The sequence below is a fragment of the Salminus brasiliensis genome, chromosome 3, assembly GCF_030463535.1.
Source record: "Salminus brasiliensis chromosome 3, fSalBra1.hap2, whole genome shotgun sequence".
Taxonomy (NCBI): domain Eukaryota; kingdom Metazoa; phylum Chordata; class Actinopteri; order Characiformes; family Bryconidae; genus Salminus; species Salminus brasiliensis.
The window spans coordinates 5,136,463-5,163,177 of NC_132880.1; the positions used below are offsets into that span (position 1 = coordinate 5,136,463).

The 26,715-nt window shown below is 42.4% G+C and overlaps 1 protein-coding gene across 2 annotated transcripts; it reads left to right on the forward strand.

The window, feature by feature from the left end:
* Positions 1-411: 411 nt before the first annotated feature.
* Positions 412-26,715, forward strand: gmip (GEM interacting protein). 2 transcript variants are annotated; one of them, XM_072675257.1, is made up of 21 exons: positions 413-740; positions 5,343-5,433; positions 6,170-6,248; positions 6,341-6,416; positions 11,445-11,570; positions 14,193-14,257; positions 14,366-14,473; positions 15,680-15,760; positions 15,860-16,021; positions 16,746-16,883; positions 17,878-18,068; positions 18,585-18,691; positions 18,944-19,006; positions 19,101-19,187; positions 19,282-19,442; positions 20,222-20,398; positions 20,683-20,820; positions 20,939-21,141; positions 22,193-22,523; positions 23,663-23,765; positions 24,901-26,715. In XM_072675257.1, exons 1-21 carry the CDS (start codon positions 698-700, stop codon positions 25,374-25,376), a joined length of 3,006 nt encoding a protein of 1,001 aa, XP_072531358.1. In that variant the 5' UTR covers positions 413-697; the 3' UTR covers positions 25,377-26,715. The 2 variants fall into 2 exon arrangements, with proteins under 2 accessions (XP_072531357.1, XP_072531358.1); XM_072675256.1 differs by lacking the exon at positions 23,663-23,765 and having other exon boundaries at positions 412-740; positions 24,901-25,009.

A 26,715-nucleotide genomic window follows, 5' to 3' on the forward strand; every position in this document is an offset into this window, starting at 1 on the left:
TGAACTATTCAAAATAAGTCTATTTGAGACACAGGGTCTGCAACTGACCTTTATTTTTGATCTAGCCTATAAACCTCAAAAATTGGGGAAGCATGAAAGTGAGACTGGTGAATCACTTGGGTTGGAGAAATGACAGAAATGAAATAAATGACCGCCAACTAGTGCTCTTCTGAAGAGTACTGGCCCTGTACTTATGACAGAAGCAAAGGGCTGTTTATCAGATCTGTGATAAATACTTACCCAGAGACCACATATAGTTAACCACAGTTTATTATTAGCCGTGCTGGCCGCTAGTTCTGCCTGTTTCCCCCCACCAGCGGCTGCTATCAGCTGTCCTCGGTTGTTCTGTATTCAGCACAAGTCCGGGGTGATGAGGTGTGTCTTAGAGTGACAGCGAAGGCACACTTCCTCTTCACGCGATGGTGAAAGAGTGTTGGCCAACCTCCGCTTTAGAGGAAGCAAAGTGAGCGTGCTTACACCAAATGAGAGCAGAGAAATGGTGACAGGGCAGCCTTGGTGTCTGCGTGCAGTGTAGGTCTCGCAGAAATCGAAAGGCCGAGCCTGGGGCTGCTGGGTCGGGGCTCTGTCTCTGAGTTCTGCTCGAATCTTCAGCACCTGGACAGCTGGTTTAGTTGATGGAGTAACCGGCGTTTGAAGATCCGCTCTGTTGTCTGCTTGTGGTTCTGCAGGGGGCTAGATGGAGGATACAACAGAGACTGCACAGCTAAGGCAGCCCAAGGGTAAGCTGCACTCATCATCTGTGGCATGATGAAGGACAAGGCCTTTAACCAGGACATGTACACATAGCCTTTATTATGTTGCTACATTTCCTCATTATATTGTCTTGTGGGCCTTTGTTCCTTTTCTCTCTCTGTGTCTGTGTGTGTGTGTGTGTGTGTGTGTGTGTGTGTGTGTGTGTGCATAATGCAACACTTCTCAGTCAGTGCATGATCAGGGAACTTCCTGTCTTGTGCTGCACTTCGACTTTGCATCCTAGTTGCATCTAAGAATAGCTTCCACATGCACCAACTGCTAGTGTACTCAGTATTGCCAGGATCTTAGGGTATATGATGCAAATCATACCCTAAATGTATAAGTGCAAAAGCCAGGCACCAACCTTGATTTACTCAATTTTCTGTCAAAGCGACTAAGTGATTGATTTTCCTAAGGAGAACAGGTAAAAGATGACCCACTTACATAATACCTAACAGACCACCCACCCCACCCCTTCAGATAAACTTCAGAAAACCAAGCTCCACTCTCGTTTCTGACCTGAAACAAAAATGGCAGGTGCTTCTGTCCATCCTCCCGCTGTGAAAAGACGACTCCATGAGGATGTGGAGCTGATCAGGAAGCTCTTACTGAGAAAAGAAGAACATCCAATCGAATCAAACCGTGTCCAGACCTCTACATCGTTCAATGTGTTTGGAAAGACTTGGATGGTGAGAAGCAGAGAATGCTCCAACTTCTAAGACAGAAGCTTGGAGGTGTGGAAAGAAGAACATCCAAGCAAAGTTGACTGCTGAGGAACAAGGACTGAGCGAACCCAGAGTCCAGACCTCAACATCATTCAATGTGTTTGAGCAGTCAGTAGCAGAAAATGCTCCAAGTTCTGTCAAGTCTGACAGTGTTGGAACATCTCCCTGCGGCCAGACTTCTGCAGAAACACAGAAAGTGCGTCTCCTGAAGCTGTATATGCTGCGGTTTCAACTCTAAGCCTATCACCTCCACCAGCTCCAACATGGCCTGATCTCTGATTTCATACTTTATACTGATGAATATAGCTTACGTTGACGATCGTACATATTTGAGCCGTTCTGACAGCGCACAGCTGTGCATGTGTGTGAGTGTATGTGTGTGCATAGTCATTTCCAGGCTGACCTTTATGTCTTATTTGAAGCAGCCCACACTTCCTAAGGGGAACTTCCACTGACTAGAAACAGAGCTCAAACCAATCAACTACCAGAGTCAATAGAAATGAATGGGATCACCTCTCTTCAGTCCCTTCATTCGGAACCTAATCTCAAACCAATCTTTTGAGTCTACAAACAACATGTTGCTGCAGCATGGTTTCAGACTGCACGGCGGATGTGGTAGACCAAAATGGGGCAAGGCAGTTTAGAGCTAGAGAGAAAGAGAGAGAGAGAGAGAAAGAGAAAAGAGAAAAAAGAGAGATTATCAGTTTTTCAGGTGTTCAGTTTAGTACTATTCTAAAATCCCTCACCTCATCCGGATCATATCAATACCATTGCCATGGCGCAAGAACCTTGTATCTCCACTTTTGTCATTTTTCATGTAATTTCCTTAAAAATTGGACCAATAGAAATGCTCCAAAGTGACACTGGAATTAAATAAAAAAAAGTTAAGAAGGTCCGTTTCCTCATCCTGTAGAGTTGCTATTTTGGAATTACGGGCATTTTTTTGTGTGACAGTGACGATATAAAGTGCAGTGAACCATAAACAGGAGTAGTACCTTTTTTTGTGTTTATTATGTACATGGCGTATCCAAGTGATATTAACTACCGCAGTTATGGAAAACTTCCCCTCCTTTACTCTCTCTCTCTCTCGAACCCGCACGGATTTAGATTGCTCTTTCCCTTCCTATTTTTGAAATACTTTGTTTGCATTTTCAAGCCGTTTGTGTTTGTCTAAGTGCCTTTAGTTCCATTTTTGATAAGTTCACGGCCCGTGCCGTGTTATTAAAGCAAATGTTCTCGGTACGTGAGGGAGTTGGTTAAAGGCCTACTGGTCGCTAGCTGACCGCTGATGCCTTTTTGTTGTTGTTCATCATCAGTTCGCTTCTCGAGCCGTAATACAGTTCAGCTGAACTTAACTTACAAATGCGAAACCTCTAAGTGTCATCTCCAAGTGGAAACTTTACGGGAGAAGGAAAAAAGACCTTCTTAATTTTTAATGGTGGTCAATTATTTTTTTAATTATTTTATTCAAAGTGATTTTGGAGCATTTCTATTGGTCCATTTGTTGTGAAATTTTAAACAATATGCCAGATTTAAATAATAATAAAAAATAAATCGAGCAACAAAATTTGTACTGAAATCAGTTTAAGATGAACTGATTTAATATTAAGAGTCATATAAAATAGTAAAAAATTATGTATTATTTTTTTTACGGCTTCTATCTTCAAGGCACCAGAATGTTTGGGACATGGGGTTTCACAGGTGTTTAATTGCTTCATTAGGGCAGATAAAACAGAGCAGTCTTGATTCTGGGCTTTAGGACATATTTCATAGGTCATAGGTCATCATCATGTCTGTCAGCATGAGGATGAGAGCTGTGAAAGCCAGTGTAAGACATGGAAACCATTGTAAGGTTAAGAAACATGAGAAACCAGAAGCAAATGTTTGGAACATCATTAAGAACAAGGAGAGAACTGGTGAGCTTAGTAAGGAAGGGCTAAGATGTTACCTGGATGGCTCCCACAGCTGATTACAGAAGAATTCTCACCATAATGAAGACAGGTCCCCATGCCTGTCTCTGACAGATGAGCACTGTTCATGATCAAAAAGGCTACAAGGCTACAAGGCTGCAAGACGCAAACCACTAGTTAGGATGGCCAAGTTACAGTATGCTAATAAGTGAACCCCAGTCAAACCACATTTTTAACGAACCCATCTCCAAACACACTTGGACAAGCTGTTAGAACACTGAATACGCTGTGCAGATGTGGCGTGAGCTGGATTAGAGCAAGTGTGCAGGGGTTCATCTCTGTTGAAATGTTTCTACTGACCAGTTTCTGGGTTTTCGAAAGGAATCAGATGTTCCCTCGTACTTTCCAGTCAGCACAGATGTGTGTGGGTTTTAGAAAGTAATAAAACAGCAGTCATGAGTTACTATTTTTAGAGAATACTGAGAAACAGTAAGGTACAGTAAGGTACTGCAATGCTGGCTGACTTGACTGTATCAGTGTGATCTAGGCGTGACAGAGAACACCAGTGCTCCAGCTTTCTACGCCACCCCTCAATCCACCTTCACTATCTGGTTGGCTGTTCACTGGCCTGAGATGTCTCTGTGAAGTACGGGAGCCTAAGGAAAGACCCAAAAGCCAAAAGAGTCTTGCAAAAAAGCTGAGATCTGGCAACCTCAGAAGTGTCAACATGTCCCAGTATATCGATAAATAGCAGTGGTTAATGTGGAAACCTTGAAATAGCCTTTTGCATTTGCTTGCTAATTTCCACTAGTGTCCCTATTCGATTTCCAGTGTTATTTTAGCACCAAGCCAAAGCTGTGGAGTGTATGGCTACCTCCCAATTGCGCACTACACACTACGCACTAATGCTATGAGGTATATACTACATACTAACTTTAATAGTGCGGGTTCGGCAGGTTAGTACATGAACATATTAACGTACTAACCTGTTTTGTACTAATAGGCTAAGAGGCTACGCTATGCTATGCTACGTCACACAAGGTCCTGCCGACTTCATTTGCATCCTCATTTTCAGCCATTTTTTTCTAGTAATTGCTCGAGCTCCTGTCATTCTGTATCACAGTGGGATGCGACCCTATGTCTATATTTTCGGGCTGTTATTTGAAGCTCGTAGGCCTGTAGTTCTATAGGGCCTGCATCAGTAAAGACCACAAATTGAGGCTGGCCTTGAACACAGTCGCTGGAGGCTGTCGAGTTGTTGTTGTTGTCTGTCAGCAGCATCCAAATGCCTCAAGGTATGTTTAAAAATGTCTTTTGGGAAATCAGTGTTCAAAATCACTTCCCTATGACTGGCAAATAATTAAGCAATACAGCACAGGAGGATGTGTTTCACCACAAACATCACAGCTGTAGCACCAAATGTTTGTGGACACCCTTACCAATGAATGCATTCAGCTATAGTAAGTTGCACCCATTGCTGACAGGTAGCTTGTCTAGTCCCTGTATTGCAAGTAGAATAGGACTTTCTTGAGAAGATAATCATGAACCTACTGGCACCAGGCCTAATGCCAGGGCCATGGACTAGAGGGGTATGACGCCCACCAGTATTGAGCTGTGGAGCAGTGGAACTGTGCTGTCTGGAATGATGGATGGTGCTCCATCCAGTACTACTGGTGAGGTGGGGTGGGGTGGTGATCATCCAACATCCTGACCTCACTAACGCTCTTGTTGCTGAATGCAAGCCTCCTTTTCTGGACTGTAGAAACACAAAGTAGGATAAACTCTTTTCAGTACCCTTGATTTTTTTTTAAATAACAAACAAACAGACAATGAATGATCAAGTGTCCCAATACTTTTGTCCATATAGTGTTTGAGTTGAGTTGAAGTTAAAAACTCAAAAATTTTCTTTACTTATCAGTCATTTACTTGTTTTCATCTCCCTATCTCTCCTCAGATGATGGAGTCCCGCGCAAATATTCGGGGACTAAGCGCTACAGTGAAATTTTAAGGGATTTTGATAACTTGGACCTGTCCATAGTGAACATGTAAGTAACTTAGACCTGCTATAAAACATATAGGGCTAGCAAAACTGTCACCGGCTAATATAGCTAGTCAACACACAGTGGAAATGAAGAAACGTTTGTTATTAGCTAGCAATATTAGCTGTTCTGAGCGACGTACACTGCCAGAATCATTACTAATCGCTAATCATTTGGTTGCAGATATGTGTTTAAACTTCTGTAGTGTGCCAGGCCTGTGAAACTTAATAGGTTCGACATAAGCAGTAGGAAGTTATGAGTTGATTGAGTTGTTATGAGATGATTTTGAGATGCCTTTAGAAAGCAGTATACAAGAATGAAGGTATTTCTGTCATTAAAAAGCAGTGTTTTATGTAGAAATCTCATTCTTAGTGCCCCAATGGGAGTCCCTATGTAGTGTTAGCAGCTGTGGAGTATATTTATAATGAATATTAATAAACAGTATATGTAACTGTAGTTTTATAATGAAAGCTTCAGTGAATATCACAAATTAAAGCTAATCTGGAATACAACTGCTGGAGCCTGTTGGCCTGGAAGCTGTCCACCTCTTCAGCTGACTCTGAACAGCATCCAGGATGCCTGACAGTATTTTATTGGTGAATCTGTGTTTAAAATGGCTCAGAAAGCTGTACAGAATCCAGAATAAAGGTCGAATAAAAATGTGCTTCTACAATATTTGAAGCTATTGGATGGTAGTGTGCATCATTTATCATTATAATGGGTGTTTGTGTTGCTCCCTCAGGTCTGTGGATGAGCTTCTTCAAGACCCTGACACACTGTCCCTCCCCGAAACCGCTGATGTCACTCCGGAAGATTTGACAGTGAGATATAATTATCATGTTCATGCTCACAGTGCTCAGAAGTCTATCTTTGGATGTTCCTACATTGTACAAACTTGTGTGGCTCCTTGTAGAATGAAGAAGAGGACAGTACGACAGCCTGCCAAGATGAGGAGCCTTCAGGAGAGGATAAAGAAGGCACTGTGTCAGGTAACACTGATGTTTATCTGTGTATTATGTGTGTGGCTGGAGGTGTGTGGGTGTGAAGGAGAAAGAGTGGGTGGCTAGAAAATGTATAATGAGTTTAGAGGTTGCGTTAACTTGGAGGTCGGAAGCCAGAATGGTGTGAATGTTACCATTAAGTTGATGTGACTCATAGAAAGTAACACTGACGTGATTAAGGAGTCTGTGATAGCTCAGCATGCTTACTCGTCCTGATCTCTCCTCCACATGCCCGTATGGTTGTCCTGTCCGGTTGGCCCTGGCAGCGGGGGATCAGACTGGGGCCTGTTGTGTGGGGCCAGGCCCTCTAATGTCTCAGCGGTCTCAGTGGTGGCTCAGCGGTTAGAACACTCAGCGGTTAGAGTGGGTTCGATTCCCGGCTCGGCAATCTGCCACTGTTGGGCCCTTGAGCAAGGCCCTTTACCCTCTCTGCTCCCCGGGCGCTGAAGTTGGCTGCCCACCGCTCTGGGTGTGTGTGTGTGTACTCACTGCCCCTAGTTCACTAGTGTGTGTGTGTTCCCTACCACAGATGGGTTAAATGCGGAGGACACATTTCGCTGTACAGTGACAAATACGTGCACCTTTATTAAACTCAGTACAGTAAAAATACAGTAAAACTAAAAAAAATTAATTAACTATTTACCTAGATAAGAGCACCAGCATGGATTATAGCAGCGTTATGCAAGAATTGGTATTTTTTTGCTCCAGGGCTCCCCCTGCAGTTTGGGAGTGTAGTTCAGTTTTACACCACTGCCGTTAATACAAATTATGCTTCAGGCTTCCTTTTGGTGGACAGCTCTACACATGCTTTTGTTGGCAAATTAAAGTGAAAGAAACGTGTGGTATTGAGGCAGTAGAATAATATTACAGGATTTTACCAAAGTCCCACCAAAGTCCCATTTACAGTCCACTAAAGTCCCATTGTGCAGTAGCAGTGTTCTGGAATGACAGAGACGCCATACTCCCTGTTACAGTCAGTGGAGCATCAACATGATTCTGAAGCGAATTTACTGTATTTTAGAGTAAAATTGCAGCTTAATGATGTTATAATATGAACGAATAGTAAGTGATCAAACAGATTACTGTACATTCGAGGCCCACAGACCTTCAGATTGCACCTCTTATGGTAGTCCATTTTGGTCGCCCTCCTTTTCCAAAAGACCTAGAAAATATTTGCTTCTAACGCCTCATCCACAAGGGTCATATAAGTGCAGGTATCGCTGCACAGTAGAACAGTGCACCGCCACCCCAGAGACTTGGAGTTACTGCTCCTGTGCATTGTATTCTCACCTGGACAGGGCCAGGAGGTGATCTTGAAAGGGGGTCTACTGGCCGCAGCTTTTTAATCTCCCTGCTTCAACCTTGCTTGTTTACATGTAATTATCCACATGGGCTAATTGCCCTGAACTAACAGGATTACCACAGGCTGAGGGTGGAGAGGGGAGATTAAACCCGCAGGCAGCTGCTGTCTTTCTGAGATACCTCTCTGAGGAGTAAAGGTATGGCACTAAAAGTATTTTACAGACTTTAGAGAAAATGAACCAGTGCCACTGTCTGTATTAAATGAACTTCAGTTAAGGCTTCAGTGAGGGAGGATCATACAGCACCATGCTGTTCTTTACAGAACCTGAACTTAAACGTAGAGCCGCTTGCCCTGAAGTCTGAGGTGTGTGCCAACAGAGATTAGGGATTACACTCACACATGCCACGCACTGTGTTTAAATAACACTCTGTCCCTCGACTGTTCTGTTCATGTGGGAAACATCACCTTCAGTTCTCAGAAAGAACAGTGAGCAGATCTTGGTCTTATGGTGGCTTTTTAATCTGCTGAGGTATAGATCCCCCCAGCCCTCCTAGCCCCACTGTGTGCAGTCTGACCTGTAATAAACCAAATAGGGGTGATGAAGAGGACCACTCCTCAAGCTTTGAACAGATAAAATGTGCCTCTTATTTGGTCTATGGATTTAACCCCGTGAACCCAAGTCTGATGATTCAGGCTCATCTGGATGTGCCTTTCTTTCCTGCTAGGAGAGCATGTCCCGTAAAGCATGAAGCGTAATGTCTTGAGGTAGTCCACTGTAGATTTTAAGGTGTGTAAAGGCCATCAGGTTCTTCTGACACGGAACTTTGTGGTAAGGATCTGATGGTTCTTCCATGACAGTGATTATTATGCAGGTGTTGCTGCACAGTAGAACAGTGTACCACCACTCCAGTCTACAAAACCTTTCAAAAGTTTGTGGACACCCCTACTAATGAATGCATTCAGCTACTTTTAGCTGCACCCATTGCTGGCACAGATGTGCAAATGCATACAGACACACAGCTTGTCTAGTCCCTGTACAAGAGTACTAGCAATAGAATAGGACTCTCTGGAGCAGATAAACATGAACCTTTTGGCACCATGCTGCCTAATGCCAGGCGTGGGCTGGAGGGGTATAAAGGCCCCAGCATTGAGCTGTGGAACTGTGTTTTCTGGAATGATGGATGGTGCTCCATCCAGTACTTTTGGGATGATTTGGAATTTGCAGATGAGGCAAGGTGGTGTTATTATGGAACATGCTAACCTCACTTATGCTCCTGTTGCTGAATGCAGTCAAATCCTCACAGCAGTGCTCCAAAATGTAGTAGAAAGCCTAATTCCCTGGATAGTAGAGGCAATTATTATTTTTTTATAATTACCCTTGATTTTGAAATAACCAATAAATATGCAGGTGTCCCAATACTTTTGTCCATATAGTTTTCGTTTCGGACAGTGACGAGACTCCGCTGCCAGACAGGAAGATACACTCCATAGAGCTACAGAGATGGAGAGAGATAAGGAGATAATGAGAGAGAGTGAAGGAGCCTCCGAAGATAGATAACCATCACAAATTACATTCGTTGAGGGTTACCAAACCCTGCTCTGTGTTACTACTCTAGAAAAAGGGAGCATGACTGAATTAGCTGGGAAATCTCAGCCAGATCTAAAGCCTGTTACTCTACAGTCTGGACCCTACTGGATTAGCCCTCCCCCCATACACACAGAATAGTACCCCAGTCCCAGCACATGGGGCCAGGAGATGCTGTCTATAAAATCAAGTTAGGCTGGCTGAATTACTCGCAACACAGTAGTTACAGTATCATCACAATGCTTGTACATACACGTTCATAGTAACAGTACAGTGTTGGCACAGTGGTTTTCATTCACTTCTGGAAATATGAATGGAAATCATGTCTTTGGTTTTCGGGCCGAGAAGTAGAGCCCTTGGTGATCTAATTAGCAGATTTAGAAAAGATAACACCAGAAGCTTCACTGAAAGCTGTAAAGGGCTCCTCAGACCAATTAAACTATACAAGCTATACAAGCTTCACGCTGAATAAAGATCACAGTGCAGCAGTGTACTGGAAGCCTGTGTGAACAGATCTGCTCAGCGTATCTAAAGACTGTAACTTGCTGGACTAATATGCAGTGACAGTATTTCAGAGTGTCCACCATAACAATATTGTATGTGTTGAAAATTGGTGCAGATTATGAACTTTGTATATGGTTAAACCACAGGCTACATGCAGCTGACACACTCTACACTCCTAAAAATAACGGTGCCGCAAAGCGTTTTTTCAGCAATGCCATAGATCAACCACTTCTGGTGAATGAGCGTAAAGAACCTTCAACTGATGTAAATGGTTCTGTAGGGCACCAAAAGTGCTCCAGGAGCCTTTTGTAGCACCTTTATTTCATTTTAAAAAGTTAAAATTATATTACATTAAATTAAATTAAATTAAAAATACAAATAAATAAATAAAAAACATTTATTTTGATTATTTATTTTTATTTTTATTTTTGTGCATACACATATTTATGCACCTTTATTTAGTTTAAAAAAGTTAAAATTATATTACATTAAATTAAATTAAATTAAAAATACAAATAAATAAATAAATAACATTTATTTAGATTTTTTTTTTATATATATATATATTTATTTTTATGCATACACATATTTATGTGATACCTAAGACAAATCAGAGGGATACTTATGGCCTAGCTTTTACTTGGAACAGAACCCAGTAGAGTAAATCTGAGTTTTTCCAGTTTACGATGCTAACAGATTATCTGTTATCAGTATGCGGGGGCTGTGTGTGTTTCCAACATTGTAATATTAATCTACATGCTAAAGGAGATCTCTATAAAATATATATTTTTTTTTACATTACCAAAACATATGTCCCAACAAAGCAGTGGAGGCCCGGCATTGCTCACACAATGGATCTTATAGTGAACCTATTCTATAATAGTTTAACATTTCAAATGCAGCGTAGGTCTTTCTAATGAAGTGCAGTTGTTGAGAAACAGAATTCTAACAAGCAGTGAGCAGCATGAGGAAGGTGAGGGGTGAAACAGTGTGGGTGGGTTACAGAGAACAGAACTGGAGAAGAAGGGTGGAAGGACGAGGTCACGAGAGAAAGTCTGAAACTAGACTGAGGGAGAGAAGCCTGAACTGAAGCTGAGGACTGCAGCGGACTCCGTATCTGCAGTAAAGCTGTGATTAGTGTGTGGGTTTGACTGGATGGAATAGGAGGAGTTAGGGCATGGACGGGGTGTGGTCAGAACCTGTGAGGAGCCTCTGAACTGAAAAGCCTCTCACACTCTGTTCATATGGCCTAGGCCCTTCTAATACAGAGATTTCCCAATGGATGTTAAGCTCAGGGAGTGCTTTGCCTTTTTCGCTTTTCAGTAAATCATGTGGGACCTTGAAGCTACTGAAAAACAAGAGCTTTGGTGATGATGCTTGAAACGGACTGATGACTCTTCTGTTATTCTACTAGGAATTAATGCATTCTTCTTAATAAGATCACGCCACACTGGACGATACAATGGAAAACTGTATATATAGTTTTGATAGTTAATCAGAATGGTCATGAGAATGGTCCGGAGGCTGTGTGAGTGACAGGGGTGTTAGCCCCCACCCCATGGAACAGTGTTGGTAGGGTGAGTTAACAAGCCGGTTCCAGTGATGCTCATGTATTCACTCTCAGCCCAGGAAGCCGACCTGGCTCTGTGTCGCAGCGAGAGCGGCGTGGATCTCGCACTGCAGTACGCCAAGATGTGGTGCCGTTATGCCAAGGACCTCCTCACGTGGCTGGACAAGCGAATCAGTCTGGGTGAGTGTGACCTGCTTGGTATTTAGGTAAACAGGAGAGTTTGGGATTTAATCTCGTTCATATAATTCGTTGAAGATTACCTCATTGAAGATTACCCCCCTTGAAGATTATTCTCATTGATGGTACTGGCAACCTCATGAAACCTAACTGGGTCATTTCACATCGACTAACCTAGCCTGTCCTGTCACGCTATGGAGTTCCACAAAGTTCAAACTTAAACAATGCATATCTTTGTTTTTCAATAGTTGGTTTATCCTAATCCCAAACCTAACCCCAACTAAGATAACCTAATATGGCCCTAACATAAACTAAATTCAACCTAATGTAACCTAATTGGACACTAACCCAAACCTAACCCAAACCTAGCCCCAAACTTAACCTAATATGTTCCTAACCTAACCTAACCTACCTCTAACCTAATGTAACCTAATCTGACCCTAACCTAATCTGTTTCTAACCCTTACCCCAACCCAACTCTAACCCCAAACCAAACCAAACCAATCCCTAACCCCAACCCTAACCCTAACCCTAACTTAATCTTACCCTTACCCCAACCCAACTCTAACCCCAAACCAAACCAAACTAATCCCTAACCCCAACCCTAACCCTAACCCTAACTTAATCTTACCCTAACTCCAACCCATCTCTAACCCCAACCCAACCCTAACCCTAACCCTAACCCTAACTTAATCTTACCCTAACCCCAACCCACCTCTAACCCCAACCCAACCCTAACCCTAACTCTAACCTAATCTAACCCTAAAGAAGCCTAAGCTAACCCTTACCCTAACCTTATCTGATCTAATCTAAATGGGGTTAATTAATACATTTTGGTTAATACATAACCCTAACACTTACCCAGACATAACCCTAACCTAACACTAAACCTAAACTAACCCTAAACCCACCCGAACATAACCCGGTGGCTCTGGCATGACCCTAGGAACCTTGGAATAACCTTAACCTTAACCAAAACCAAAATCTAACACTCTAACACTAACCCCTGTCTCTTTCTCTCCCTCTTTCTACTCATTGACCAGGCAAACGTTCACATCAGCTTCACACATATACATGAAGTACTTGCTTTAGATAGTGTTTGATAACGCTATTTACTCATTCTTTCTAAGAGTCGCTAGACATGGAGGTGTCATTCACACCACCTAGTGGCAAAGTGTTGACCTTACAAGTGAAAATGTGGACAATGTGAACCTCCTGCAGACCCAGTGTGAAAACCCTTTTCAATAGAAAGATCATTTAGGCCTTGCCCATTTAGCGAAGAGTGGTTCAGTGCTACCAGTCAGGAGGTGGTGAAAACCTAGAATCTCCCCGTTGGGATTACAGTCCAGATTACAAGGCCATGTCAGGAAAGCTGAGAGACTGATGGAAGAAGAGGGCATGGGATTAATCTGGAAACACCATGCCCAGGTGCCCAAAGCACCCGTTTTCTCCGACACCCAACAGAAGCTTCTATTATAATGTGGAGATGTTTCTCCTTAAATGCAGTTGTATTTTGCATATTTAGTTTTGTGCTGGAGCTGAGAGGCTAATGTAACAAGCAATAGAAAGTTAAACCTCACCAATTCTCAAATCCTCACACATTTGCCTCGGATGCCGTTGACTTGGCAAGTTATTACAAATAGACTCACTTATGTGATTTCCAATAAGCAAATTTTGGACTCCAAATGCACGTTGACTGATCAACTACATTTGGAACGAGTTGTTTTGTTAAAATCTCGAGAAAAACAAGGGCTTGCATATACACTACATGGTCAAAAGTTTATAGACACCTGGCCATGAGATGTTTCTTGTGAAAACAAAGGTGTTAATAGGGAGTCTGTCCTTCCTATTCCTTGCTCCATCAACGCCCTCTACTCTTCAGGCAAGGTGTTACACTAGCCAATAAAACATTATCGTGAGAATTTGGTAGGATTTAGCCACTGGAGCAATAATCAAGTCAGGTTCGGATGTAAGATGATTAGTTCTGGGTTACAAACTCCAGTCTCAAGGTTTTTGTGGAACCCCAGAGATTGTAGTTCTACTGCTGTTCAGCCCAAAGCTGGTCTTAGGCTCAAGTGTAGCTAGTCTCCTACTTTTCTAATGGCAATGCTTGTCTATGTAGGTTATACAAGCTGTGTGTCAGCAAAGGGTACACCATAAAGTTGTTAACGAAAGACCAGCCTGGATACCTTTTGGCATGTAGTGTAAATGTGTTGATGGCCAGTGGTTGAGCTCTAGGGTCATTGAGTACTATCAGCAAAAAGCTGGTGCCAGATGCATCACTTAAGAGATTCAATATTTAGTTTTTCCGGTGCGGACATTTGATCCATAATCCATAATTCTGAATGGATTCTGGTCCATTTGAGTTATGTAACACAGACATCCAGTTGTCATATTGATCATATTTAGAGAGGAGCACTCCACTTAGATTGTGTCAGTGCTCATACAATAGCCTTTTGTGGTATTCAGTTGTATGAACCAGTGTATTTCATAATTACTTGCATGTGAAATTATAAGACATGTAATTGGTCTTGGCATATTTCCGCACAGAATATGAAAGAATATGTTGCATACGTTACATTACATAACCTAACCTCTCATCATCTGTTCCTGGTCTCGTTGTAGAGCAAGAGTTCGCCAAGAACATCATGAAAGCAGCAGACACAGCAAAGTCCTGTGTATCTCAACAGGTACGTAGGTAAACGTGGGCATCTCTGTGAGCATGTGCGTGTATATAACCCAAACTATGAAGAAACCTGCTCTTTGCTCAAGCCTGTCTGATATGGGACTGCGTGTAGGACCTGATGCCACTGCAGTATATTTACACCATGGCCTTGGAGCAGGACATCAAAACCAGCACCTCCGCCAAACAGACCACCGAAGTGCTCCAGCAGCGGTGTTACCAGGTACTCCATCAGTTGATAGCTGGTTAGAGCTTCAGGCAGAATCCACAGAGCAATTCTGAGTACTGCAACAACAGAGGCTTTTAGATAGAGCTGGGCAATTCATCGGAAACTCATAAGACCGACATTCAGAAATACTAAAATTCAGTATTTGTGTGTGTTCATGTTACTAACCACTTAATAAAACTGCGGGGTATATAGTCCCTCACTCACCCCATCCAGTCTGCCACATAGAATCAACATGGAAGAGAACTCAAACAGCCAAGCAACTCGAGCAGCTTTATAAGCAGCTATAATGCCGAGCACTACTTTTACATAGCAGCATACAACCTAGAAGAAGATCAGAAGATAGCAAAGCGCTTTCAGGTAGCTCTGTGCAAGGAAGAAAGGCCCAAAATCCCCCGAACAAGAACTGAAAGATTCTTAGCTGCTACAAAGAGCGTTTTAAGCTGCGGTGCTTACCAAGGGGGAATAACAAAGAACTGACCCAAAGTTTTGCTTCTGCTTAGTTATTTTAAAACTGAAATGGTAATCTTGCTTTAAATATTAAAGAAATGTTTTATCTTATAGTTGTATAAGATAAGTTGTGTATAGCCTTTTGGAGATTAGGTCGTCTTTTACTCACTATTCAGCTATTCAGACTTGTTTAACCTTTATTTAACCAGGAAGTCCAAATGTAAACATCCACCTGGGTCAGCATAAAACATGGGTAGAATTATCCAACATTCATATTATTTCAATAATTATTTAAATAGTCCTCCACAAGTCAAGTGTTGCAGGACCAGTGTCCTGGCTGTACATGGGAACGCAATGCATTTTGCACAATAATACTTGAACTTAATTGTTTTTTTTAATATGCCTGCCCTGGGGCAGACAAATGTGAACTTCTTGGCACCATGCCTAATGCTAGTGTGGGGTAGAATTCAACTTAATTTTGGGAGAAGGACAACACCCTTAATTCCCCCTTCTCCAGGTCTTCAACACCTTTATATACCCACATGCCCTCCCGTTCCATCTCAGCCCCTCAGCAGTACTACTGCTGTGTAGCAGTAGTACTGTGTTCTCTGGAATGATGGATGGTGCTCCATTCTATACTTTTGGAATGATCTGGGTCCTGCAAACCAGGATCAGTGGAGGACTATTGAAATAATTTCAAATGGATTGATATTCAATCAGCTAGTTTTCCACTCACTATTATCCCTTTCTAAGGCTCTGTCGGCCAAGCGCAACGAGATTGACAAGTGGCGTCGGGAGTTCAAAGAGCAATGGGCGAAGGAACAGAAGCGAATGGTCAGTATGCTATATTCTTATATCCTTGTCTATACATATATATATATGTGTGTGTATGTAGAACTACATGTTAATGTGAGTGTTGTGTGCCTGTTAAAGAACGATGCAGTCGCAGCGCTGAAACGGGCTCGGCAGCAGTACCTGCAGCGCTGTGAGGAGCTGGAGAAGGCCAAAGCCATAAGTGCTAAAGGACTAGATGAAGCTGGTGGTTCAAAAACTCTGGACAAGAGGAGGAAGTCTCGAGATGACGCTCAAACCAAGGCAAGCATCTGTTGATCATGCTTCCTACATTTGGGGGAAGGAGCACCTAAATTATCACCACTCTTATGACACTCCAACATGTATATCCCGTGTAGTAGAACATTACCTAATACAGACATTTATTATCATGAGGATAGTATATATTATAGTATATATATATATAATTAGCTGTGTCCAGCATAGAATTTTTTATGGTTGACCAAAAGGTTTTTTTAAATAAAAATCTAATTTAAGACCTTAAATAAAATGTTGCGCCTTTACATATAAAAATAGTAAGTATGTGTCTTTGGTTTGAGCAAAGAATAGTCAGATGAGGTTTAACAAGCTTATTTACCACCCTGTTACTTATAGTGATGCTGTCCTTCCTGGGTCCGTGCTGCTAACTAGCTGAAGAGATTGTAGTCGGTCAGACTAGCATTAGCATTTAGCCGCTCCAGAGGTGTTTTTGTATCAGATAACAGCATCAGTCAGCCTAGAGTTAGCTTTTAGCCACCCCAGAGGTGTCCTCACGCCAACATAATCGCAAAACAAGCAACATATATCATTGTGTGACATCTTACATACCCTTACATGTACCTGATTGAAAGCTTCTCAGTTAAATAACTGGTACCCATGTGTTTTTAGAGCATGGGAATCACTATACTGTAGACGTTGCAGGTCTAGAACTGGCCTTTATTAAACATTCTTCATTAACATGTTCTGTGCTGTTTCACTGTCTGCATAGGTGGTCGAGGCTGAGACGTTATACAAGCAGTGTGTGTATGATGCCAATGCCCATCAGGAAGAGCTGGAGAAAGTGAAGGAGAGGATCATTGTGCACACTCGCAAACTCATTTGCCAAGGAGACACAGTGCTGAAAGAGGTGGGATTAGAGAAGTACATGGGCAGTTTGGGTCCTGTAGAGCCAGCAAGCTGTGCTGGACTCTGCGCCCCCCTGCTTTAGAGGCTTTGAAACGAATTGTTGAGCATTCAGTTAAATATGTTGTTTATGCAGTGGTTAAAGAAGATCAATCTCAGCGGTTTGATGTGAATATGGTTTGTGTTGTGGCATTTTACATCTACGTCATCTACTGCGACAGGCCACAGAGTAAACCATGTTCACAGCAAACTGAGACGTTATTGCTCGTCAGCCATTGCATTAACACTGTGTTTATCCAAAACCAAGGGCCGGAGTCTAGCGCAGCTGATTTTCCTGCGCTTGAACACCAACTAAACCTGGCAATTAGGAGAAAACACACAAAAGTGTGGGGGCATTCAGCCTTCCAGGACTAGAGTTCCCTACCCTTGATCCAAATAAAACTATATTAACTCTTATGAGAAGAGTTATCACCACTGATATCAGTAAGTTTGAAAATACTTACTGTTTGACTTAAAGAATCTATAACCTAAAATATAATGGGTCTTAACTATGGATGCCCCAATCCTTTTTCTTTTGTTCCTGATCAAATCTAATGTCTCTTAATGCTGAGAATCAGCTGATGCCAATCAGATCTTTAAGTTTGTATAAATAAGAGTCTCACAGTTTAGATAAGATGAGCTGCTGATTGATATATTCAGTAAAATCCCTTTATCTTTCTAAAATCAGCCATTCTGGACTGATTGATTTAGTTTAATAGAGGTTTTTCGTACAATGACTGTTTTGTACACACCTGATCCATTAAAATATGCGTGGATCAGGCCTGATCCCAATCCACTGGGACAAATCGGGACATCCCTGGCCATTATCTAAATACAGTTCGTCCTAAAGTCACTAATGTGACTAATGTCACACATCCTGTCATATTCCTGACATTCAGAAATAGGATCATTGATACTCACTCCATTACTTAAATACAGTCCACTGTTTCTCCACCCAGGTGACCGTGAACATGTTCTACTACCAGAGACAGCAGACTGAGGCGGTTCCTTTAGGTTACCACAACCTGGAGCTGACTTGCAGGCCATGCGAGCCAGGCGAACCCTACCTACACTATGTCCTCAAAAAGTGCCGTCACGAGCAGCCGGCCCAAATGTTCACCTTCCAAGAGTTCATCCCGCCAAGCAAGAGGTGAGGAAACTGGCGTGGAGGAGAGTGGACAGCAAAGGTTCACAACATAGTAGTTTCACTTTATAGTATTTCTGGAAAATTCTGAATTTCTCTGCCTGACTCATGGAGAACCTCTGGAAAGACAGTGAGCAGAGACAGGCTCTAGATTTACCTAGAACTGACACTTGCTGACACAGATCTGCACACACATACACACAGCCTGTCTAGTCCATGTAGAGAAACTGCCAAGTCCCTGCTAAGTACTGCTAAGTGTGGGCTGGGGGGGTATAACGCCCACCAGCAGCAGAGTTGTGGGGCAGTGGAACTGTGTTCTCTGGAATGATGGACGGTGCTCCATCCAATACTTTTAGGACGAGCTAGGGAGCAACATCCAATCCTGACGGACTTATGCTCCTGTCACTGAACTCATCACATCCTCACAGCAATCAGAAGAATCAAAGTATAGCAGGTGTCCCAATACTTTTGTCCTTACTGTGTATGTTGATTTGGGCCTTGTATGTTGATTGGTTCCTACAGATCTCCTTCTATGGGACGGCGCAAAACAAGTAACCCCTTGATGGCTCTGCAAGACCCGCTCTCCCCGGCAGACGACACACGGCGCGGCAGCAGCGTTAGTGATGGAAGTACGTCCCACCAACACTGCAGCTTAATGCTGCTTTAAAAAAAAGTTAATTTGGTGTCTAGATTTGATCGATATTTTGATGCTGATTCAGGAGTTCAGCCCCAGTTTCTGTATGGGCCCAGGGCTCCCATATAGGTGCATTTTATAGGAGAATCTGGATATACACTGGATATAATGTTGGCTCGAGTGGTTCTGCTTTGAAAGCACAAAATTTTGCATATGAATGTTCATACATGACCTGTTGATTGAACAGGGCGCATCGGCTACAGTGACAGTGAGAGCATGGGAGGGAGCCTTGAATCTCTCTCCAGTCCAGGTAAGATGTTTATTACCTTTATCCTCCTAATGATTTAGCCCAAACTTGCTTGATTTGGACTGTTTTTTAATGTTTTATTTTGTCTCTCCTGAAGCCCATGGGAGTCGTAAGCTACCCAAAGCCCCCTCCACTGGAACGATGTCCTCTGATGACCTGGACGAGAACATTAGCGCTGAAGCAGGTGAGAGCAAACAGTCCTTTACACTCGACCCCAGCACTTCCCTCTAAAGTCTAGAATACTGATGGTGATTATTTTCCCATTGTCCTCCACCTAGAGTGTGGTGATGCTCTGAATGACAGCAATGGTAGCTACTGCAAAGTACGCACCCCCTCCCGTGCGGCCTTGACCCACCGGCTTAAGAAAATGAAGAGCAAGATGGCCAAGTGCAAACAGTGTGAAAATTTCATCCTGGTCAATGGCATTGAGTGTGAGGAGGTGAGAAAGGGGGTTTGTTACATTTGTTGAGTATTTTTAATGGTTCTTTCTTGGGTTTTGTTTCTTGCAATTATTATTAACTCTGCAATTATTGGCTGGGACAAACTAGCTGAGCCTAGCCTAGCTTAGAAGTGTACCAAGGACAAGTACACACAAACAATTTTTGGAATTGTTTAGCATTAGCCTCAACCACAGCAGTGTTTGATTCGCTCGGACTAGCGTTTGCTTTTAGCCCTGAAAGGCTTTCAGTTGGCTGAAAATATGTACATTTTGGGATCGCAAATAAAATGTATCAAGACTTTTACATAGCAGTTTTGCGGTTTGGAATCGGACCTTTTTACATCCCTATTTTCCTGTTTTACTTCTGAAAGAACAGTGTTTGAGGTTCACGGTTTTTCACTTCCACATACAGAACTCTTTATGTTCAACTGTGTCAAGGAAAATACAGTTTTCCATTCCAGGGTCCCTTTAACCCCTTAAACCCTCTATTACCAAAGAATAGCCCGACCAGTTTGTACAGAAGTCCCTGTAGTTTCTGAGTAATACACCTTAGTGTGTAATAAGTCTTTCTGCATTAAGAGGTTCATTAAAAAATTAGTAGCTAGCCATTGGCCACTCGTTGGTTTAAACGCCTTTGATATGACTGGTCATGTGTGGCATTTAAGTTGCAGCTGAGAAGTTTATAATCAATGTTTTCTGTAAAGTGAAATCCAGCGTACTTTAGCTCTCACATGCTATAAGAAAGAAAACACAGACTGACCTGTCTTTCCTCTCCACAGTGTGGCCTTGCTGTCCACAGGAAGTGCCTGGAAATTTGCCAGACAGAGTGTGAGCACAGGCGAGGGAATCTGTTTGGAGTGGAGTTTTCCCTGCTGCCCAGAGAGCAGCCGCAGGACGTGCCCTTTATTGTGCAGCGCTGCACTGAGGAGATCGAGAGCCGCGCAATCACCGTCCAGGTATTCATGATGAGAAAAGCCCTTTTTCTCTACTGAAAGATTATTCAATTGGGTTCGTAATTGTGACAGTATTAACAAGCAAAATATGCTGTGTAATAATGTAGCTGGGTAAAATGGCAAAGCTTGCAATACTTTGAGGCTTTGAAACAATGGACACTCTGATAAAAGTCTGATCAGGAACAGAAACTGACCCACAGCCAATCCATAATTAGCTCTGACATTCAGTCGTTTCACGCTTTCAAGCATCTCTCCCCTCTCATTCTCTCTCTTTCTCTCTCTCTCAGGGGGTTTATCGAGTTAGCGGGTCCAAACCTCGGATCCTGAAGTTGTGCCAGGCCTTTGAAATCCAAAAAGACCAAGTTGACCTTGCTGACCTCTCTCCTCATGATGTCACTTCTGTGCTGAAGTACTTTTTTAAAGAGGTATAAAAGCTTTGGCAACATTTTAGATCTTTGGATTTAGAGTTCTTGAGGAGAATGAAAAGAGGTGAAGGTGAGGTGTGCATGCACACAACAGTGACCGTCTCCTTCTTCTCTATAGCTTCCAGAGCCTTTATTGACATTTGACCTTTACAACGACTTCATTAACATTGGGAAGGAGATCCAGCGGCTCAGCGAGAAGGACCATGCGGCAGAAACATCACAGATAGTGGAGAACATAGTGACTAATCTCAAACAGGTGCTAGGACGACTGCCCCTCTGCAACTACAGCACAGTGCGGCACATGATGGCTCATCTGCACAGGTAATACCCTGCCTTAATGAATGACCCATCACACCTACCAAACGGTGGCAGCGTCACTGAATCTGGACGTTGTTGTTTACATTGGGTCAGTTTTTCAACATTCTCCAAAATGACCTGGATTAAAATCTTTTGGCTTTGACATCTATTGAAAGTTACATTTTCTTTACTGAAAAGGAAAGTTGCTATGTTGGAGATACAGTGTTTTGTGGGACAGTGACAATATGCTCTAACCACAGACAGCATTTTTTTTGGAAATTCCAACTTCTTAAATATTCATTAATCGAGCAATAAAAAACACAGATGTACACCAACCAGCCACTTCATTAACACCACCTCCTTGTTTCTACAATCATTGCTCATTATATCAGCTCCACTGACCATGTAGGGGTACTGTGCAGTTCAATCATTCCAGACTGTGGTTCACCTGTTTCTCTGCATACTTTTATTAGCCTCCTTTCACCCTGTTCTTTTTCATTGGTCATGACCCCACAGGACTGACCAGCTAGAGCAGCTAGTATTTGGGTGGTGGGTGATTCTCAGCACTGCAGTGGCACCGACATGGTGGTGGCATGTGTTGTAGTTTGTGTTGCGCTGGTGGTACGAGTGAATCAGACATAGCAGTGCTCACTGTCCACAGTATTAGACAGTCCTACCTAGTCAGAGACAGAAGCTCATCTGCTGCTGCACAGTTTGTTTTGGTCATGCTCTAGTCCTTCATCAGTGCACCATGTGAGTGTCACTGCAGTGCTGAGAATGACCCACCACCCACCTAACACCTGCTCTGTGGTGGTCAGTCCTGTGGGTTCCTGAGCATTGAGGAACAGGGTGAAAGGAAGCATGGAGACAGATGGACTACAGTCTGGTGTAGGATTATTGAACTACACAGTGTTCCTGTGTGGTGAGTGAAGCTCAAAAAAAGGGCACTGAGTGTAGAAACAAGGAGGTGGTCATAATGAAGTGGCAGGTCAGTAAACATATATAAAGTATCAATACTGTGATAATATTGATGATTGCTGTTAAAATGAATAATTGATTTTTTTTCCCGTCTTAGGACATCTGAGAATTACGAAGAGAATAAGATGTCTCCCGGGAACCTAGGCATTGTGTTTGGTCCCACTCTCCTGCGCCCCCTGGTTTCAGGGGACGTGTCCATGATTGCACTTCTGGAAAGCAGCTACCAGGCCCTGCTGGTGGAGTTTATGATCACCCACCATGACCAGATCTTTGGCCCTGCACCAAGACCCTGCACTCCTCCTCCACCTGTACCCACCGCTCCCCTCCCGGACACCCCACCCAGGGCCTCCTGCCCTAATGCACAGGAGGGCTCTGACTCCCATGATGGATCTGGGGCCTCCACCAGAGAACGCCCACGCTCCCTAGAGGTAGGAAATGTCAGTGTCAAATGTCAAAGTGTACATGTTATGAGTCATTTAAGATGTACAGTGAAATTCTGTGTCCGTCTACCAAGCTTTATACTGATGTTGGCGGATTACGCTGGTACCGTCTGGGTGACGAAGCTGAGCTTCTTGTCCTCTCTCTCTTTCTCACTACCTGTTGCTTAAGCCTACTTGCCTGGACATGGAGAAATCTGGAGGGATTAAACACTAAGGATTACCACGCTTGCCAAAAACTTGTTACTTTTACCTGAACCCTACGTGTTACTGCTGCAGCTACTTGCACTAAGCCAAGGCCATGTCAGCACTAGGCTCTAGGCTACTTTTAACTAACTAGAGATTTAATAGACGGAGAGTTTACAAACTATAGACCTCTAGTCACGTTTTAGGAGCATTCAGGCATCTGAGAACTGTTATCCAGAGAACTGCGTGATTGAAATGACCCATGAGTATCTTATTTCCAAACCAATCAGAGTTAAAAACAGTCACTGGTATCATTTTACTTGGACGGCCCAATGCAGATGCCTCCCTTGACGTTCAACTAACATTCAACTGAACTCTTGAGTAGAACGTAAATGATTGTCTATTAAATGTACCCTTACACCTAACCCTAACCTTAACCTTAACCTTGAATCAACCCTGAATCCCAACCCTAACACTACCCCTACCCATTTAGGTTAGGTATAGGGTTAGATTTAAGGTTTACATTAAAAGAGTAGGGTCAGGATTTAGGGTTGATTCAAGGTTAAGGGTAAAGTTAGGGGTAGGGTTAGGTGTAGGGTACATTTAGTAGACAGTAGACAGTTATTTCCATTCAACTTCACAACTTCAGTTGCATTTAATACACAGTCGGTTGAAAGTTAGATGAATGTCAGGTGAGGCATCTACAGTGGGCCGTCCAAGTAAAGTGATATCCAATCACTATAATAGATATGATATAGATATACGAGTTTTGGTACCTGCACTTAGAATTATATTCTTTAAAAGGCAACCTTTCATATCAGTTATTTCCCTATTTTTACCCCCCTCCCCCATTTGCACTTCCACTGACCCACTTAGAAGCATTAGCTGTGTAGTAGTAGTTCTTGCTTTCAGAATTTGTGTCATTTTAAAATCGTTTTTAACAGAGACGCACACTCAAGAGAGACTTAAGCGAGGGTTATATTTCTGACAAGTCTTCGTCCAATGAGGCAGTGGACCAGCTGAGCCCTGAAGCCAATGAGATAGCAGGTAGGCGATAGGAGAAAAGTGCTTGTGACAGACAGTTGTTACTGGTTAGTAGAGACTGAAGCTGAATGCTTGCTGAAACCTTTTTGCTCCATGTGCTTTGTGTGTATTTCTGCATGCTCCCCTGCTTAAACTACGTTATGCAAATTAATCTGCTTTCCATTTTCATAAATTCATCTGATTTACTCAAATGATTCAAAGAAAAGTGCACCCATTTGAATTTCTGCACACACCACCAGGAACAATTCTGACTCTGTACATTTTTCTAAAACACAGCGTTTCACATCAAACCAGTGAGAATGACTTTACTTACATCTCAACCATTTAATTATGCAGTAAACTATTCAAATTGGTGGAATGTCCCTTTCCATTTTTAGGTTTCTGCCATTAACTCCATATGTATTGTGATCTTTAACACTTAATCAGCAGTTTATTACGCAATGAATAATCGTAATACCTGCAGTGCTATTCAGTCTAATAGGTGTAGTTAAAAAGGAAGCCCCCATATATGACCCTTACCGTTGTAACAATCTGTATGAGAAAATTTAAGTGTATATACAGTACTGTGCATAGATTTTAGGTACTTGTGAAAATATGTGGTGTTTATTTACTCAGTAAAATACTAATATTAGTATAAATACCATAATACAGTAATAAATACAACTAAAATGAATATATAAAGTTGTGGTTTTCCATCACTATGTTCATTAAAACATCTCTAAAGCTCTCTTTATGGGAGTCTAGTTTTATTTATAGTTACCTTGCAAAACCTGGTTTGGTAAATCAGTGCGTAATGATGGTAAATCAGGTGATCTGGTGAAGGAATTGAACACACTGAATCCACGCTGTGCTGGCTAGACTGGGGCATCCAGGAGAAATCTGGAGCCAAGCTTTGTTCTACAGACCAGCTCATAAGATCTCGACTACTTTCTTCGGAATGAGAAATTCGTGTTCCTTTGTACTGTATTTATGTTTATCTGCATCTGTTTTTATGGGATCTGGAGTTTCTACAGTAAAACTCTCATATTGCTGAGAAACACGGTCATGAATAATGTACCTAAAACTTCTGCACAGTGCTTTGTGTTCATAAAGTATTACATAAAATACAGTGCCTAATTTTTCTCTCTTTCTCTGTCAGTCCTGGCTATGAGGAGTGCCACGGCCGCTCCACAGGGTCACTCAGGGAGGGTTGTAGACCCTCACTCAGAGACTCAGACCAGGGGTCACTTCAGCAGGCAGCCTGTGAAGCCCCAGAGGCATGCAGCTCTAGTGACATGTCTGCGCTCAAAGACACCAGAGCAAGTCCTACGCTCCACCAGTCCGCCCAGCATGTCTGGACACACCCCCCTGCCTCAGTCTCCGCCCTGCAACTCTGAACGAGGGACACGATTGAACGCTTCGGCAGCACTTCCTTCCAATCCTAGACCAAACCTCGTCGCCAGGTTGGAGAAAGCAGGCCCCTCTCTTTATCAGAACAGCAACCAATCCAACAACGGACTGACCCGATCACTCCGGAGACACCCAGCAGAGGAGAGGACTGCCCAGAAGATTCTGTCAGGGCTGAAGCTCAGACGCAGTAACTCAAGGAAAGGGGAGCAGCTCCATTTTGTGTGAGACTGACTGGAGGAAGACCCAAGTGGGAACATGTTGTTGGTGCTCGGGAAGGAACAGATTGGTGAAAAGTCAGATTTGCTTCAAATGTAGTTGATTAGCTTAGGCAGGTTTGGTGTGTGAAGGTTGGTTCTTTAGGTTTGCACAGCACTAAATAAACAATAATGGTTCCACAAAGGGTCCGAAAAAAATGTCCACTTATTCAGCCTATAACTGTTTAGCCCCGCCCATTCACTTTGAAGTTATAAGGAGTGTTTCAGTCTGCTTTTTTGAATGAGCTGCAACAATGGGCAACCAATTAGAATGGAAGTAATTTACATATATCAGTCACAGTAACGAACAGACGGTTTGGTCACGTGACAATGAAATATGAATGGTTTTGGTATGGAAACTCTAAAAAAAGGATTTGGGGATAAAAATACAATCAGAAAGTGTCGGATATGGGCTCTTGTAAAAGATTCACACATTTCTGTCACAAAATTGGATTTCTATATTGTAAACTGTATAAATGGTAGGAAAACAAATTGTACAAATTGACTTTAACATAAGTAAACTGGTGTTTCTTATATGAAGTATTTTCAAAATGTTAATATATCTTAGCAACATTTGCTAAAAAATGTACTATTTATCTTGTTTTTAAGAGCCAAGAAAAATGTCAGCTTATTAAAAAATAACTTAGCTTTAAACTTTGTGGTAAATTGTGTTATTATCATTTACAGTGTACAGAACCATCAACTGAAAGGTTTGACATATATGACATATATGCAAATAATCCTTTTTAACCCTTTATTTAGAAGAATTTGGAGTTAAGAGTTAGAATGAGTGAGTTGAGATGAGGCTAATGTAGCTAGCAATTAGCCTTGTGTAGACTGCATCTGTAGGTCATAGGTCAAGTGCGTACTTGTCTCAGTCAGGGTTGGAATAATCTCAATACAGCAGCAGTCGTGTATCGTAGTGTAAGTCAGAGATCTGTCCGTAATTTTGCACAAAAAACAAAAGAACTAACCTTCTGAACACCAGACGGGCTAATCCAGGCTAATCAGCTACATTTGGGTTAAGGTTTGAGTTTGTGTACATTGTGTAAATTGTGTTGTTTTTTGCTGTACTATTCTTTTAGGCCTTTCTGCAGGCTGCGTAATGAACTTGTGTTTCAACATGAGATATAAGGTGTAGAGATATGATAGCGTAAGCAGTATTCTTCCTGACACTTAGGTTATGTAAATTATGTATGACGTTAAACAGCAGTTTTAAAAGCAATGTGGGCCACTGTAAGCCCTCCAAGCTTTGATGTGTTTTATAGAGACATCGATGGAGATATGTATATATATATATATATATATAT

Coding starts and splice junctions, on each gene's coding strand:
- gmip (XM_072675257.1), top strand. CDS start 698: ATGGAGGATACAACAGAGACTGCACAGCTAAGGCAGCCCAAGG. Junction 15,761..15,859: donor CGAAGGAACAGAAGCGAATG/GTCAGTATGCTA, acceptor TGCCTGTTAAAG/AACGATGCAGTCGCAGCGCT. Junction 22,524..23,662: donor AACGCCCACGCTCCCTAGAG/GTAGGAAATGTC, acceptor CGTTTTTAACAG/AGACGCACACTCAAGAGAGA.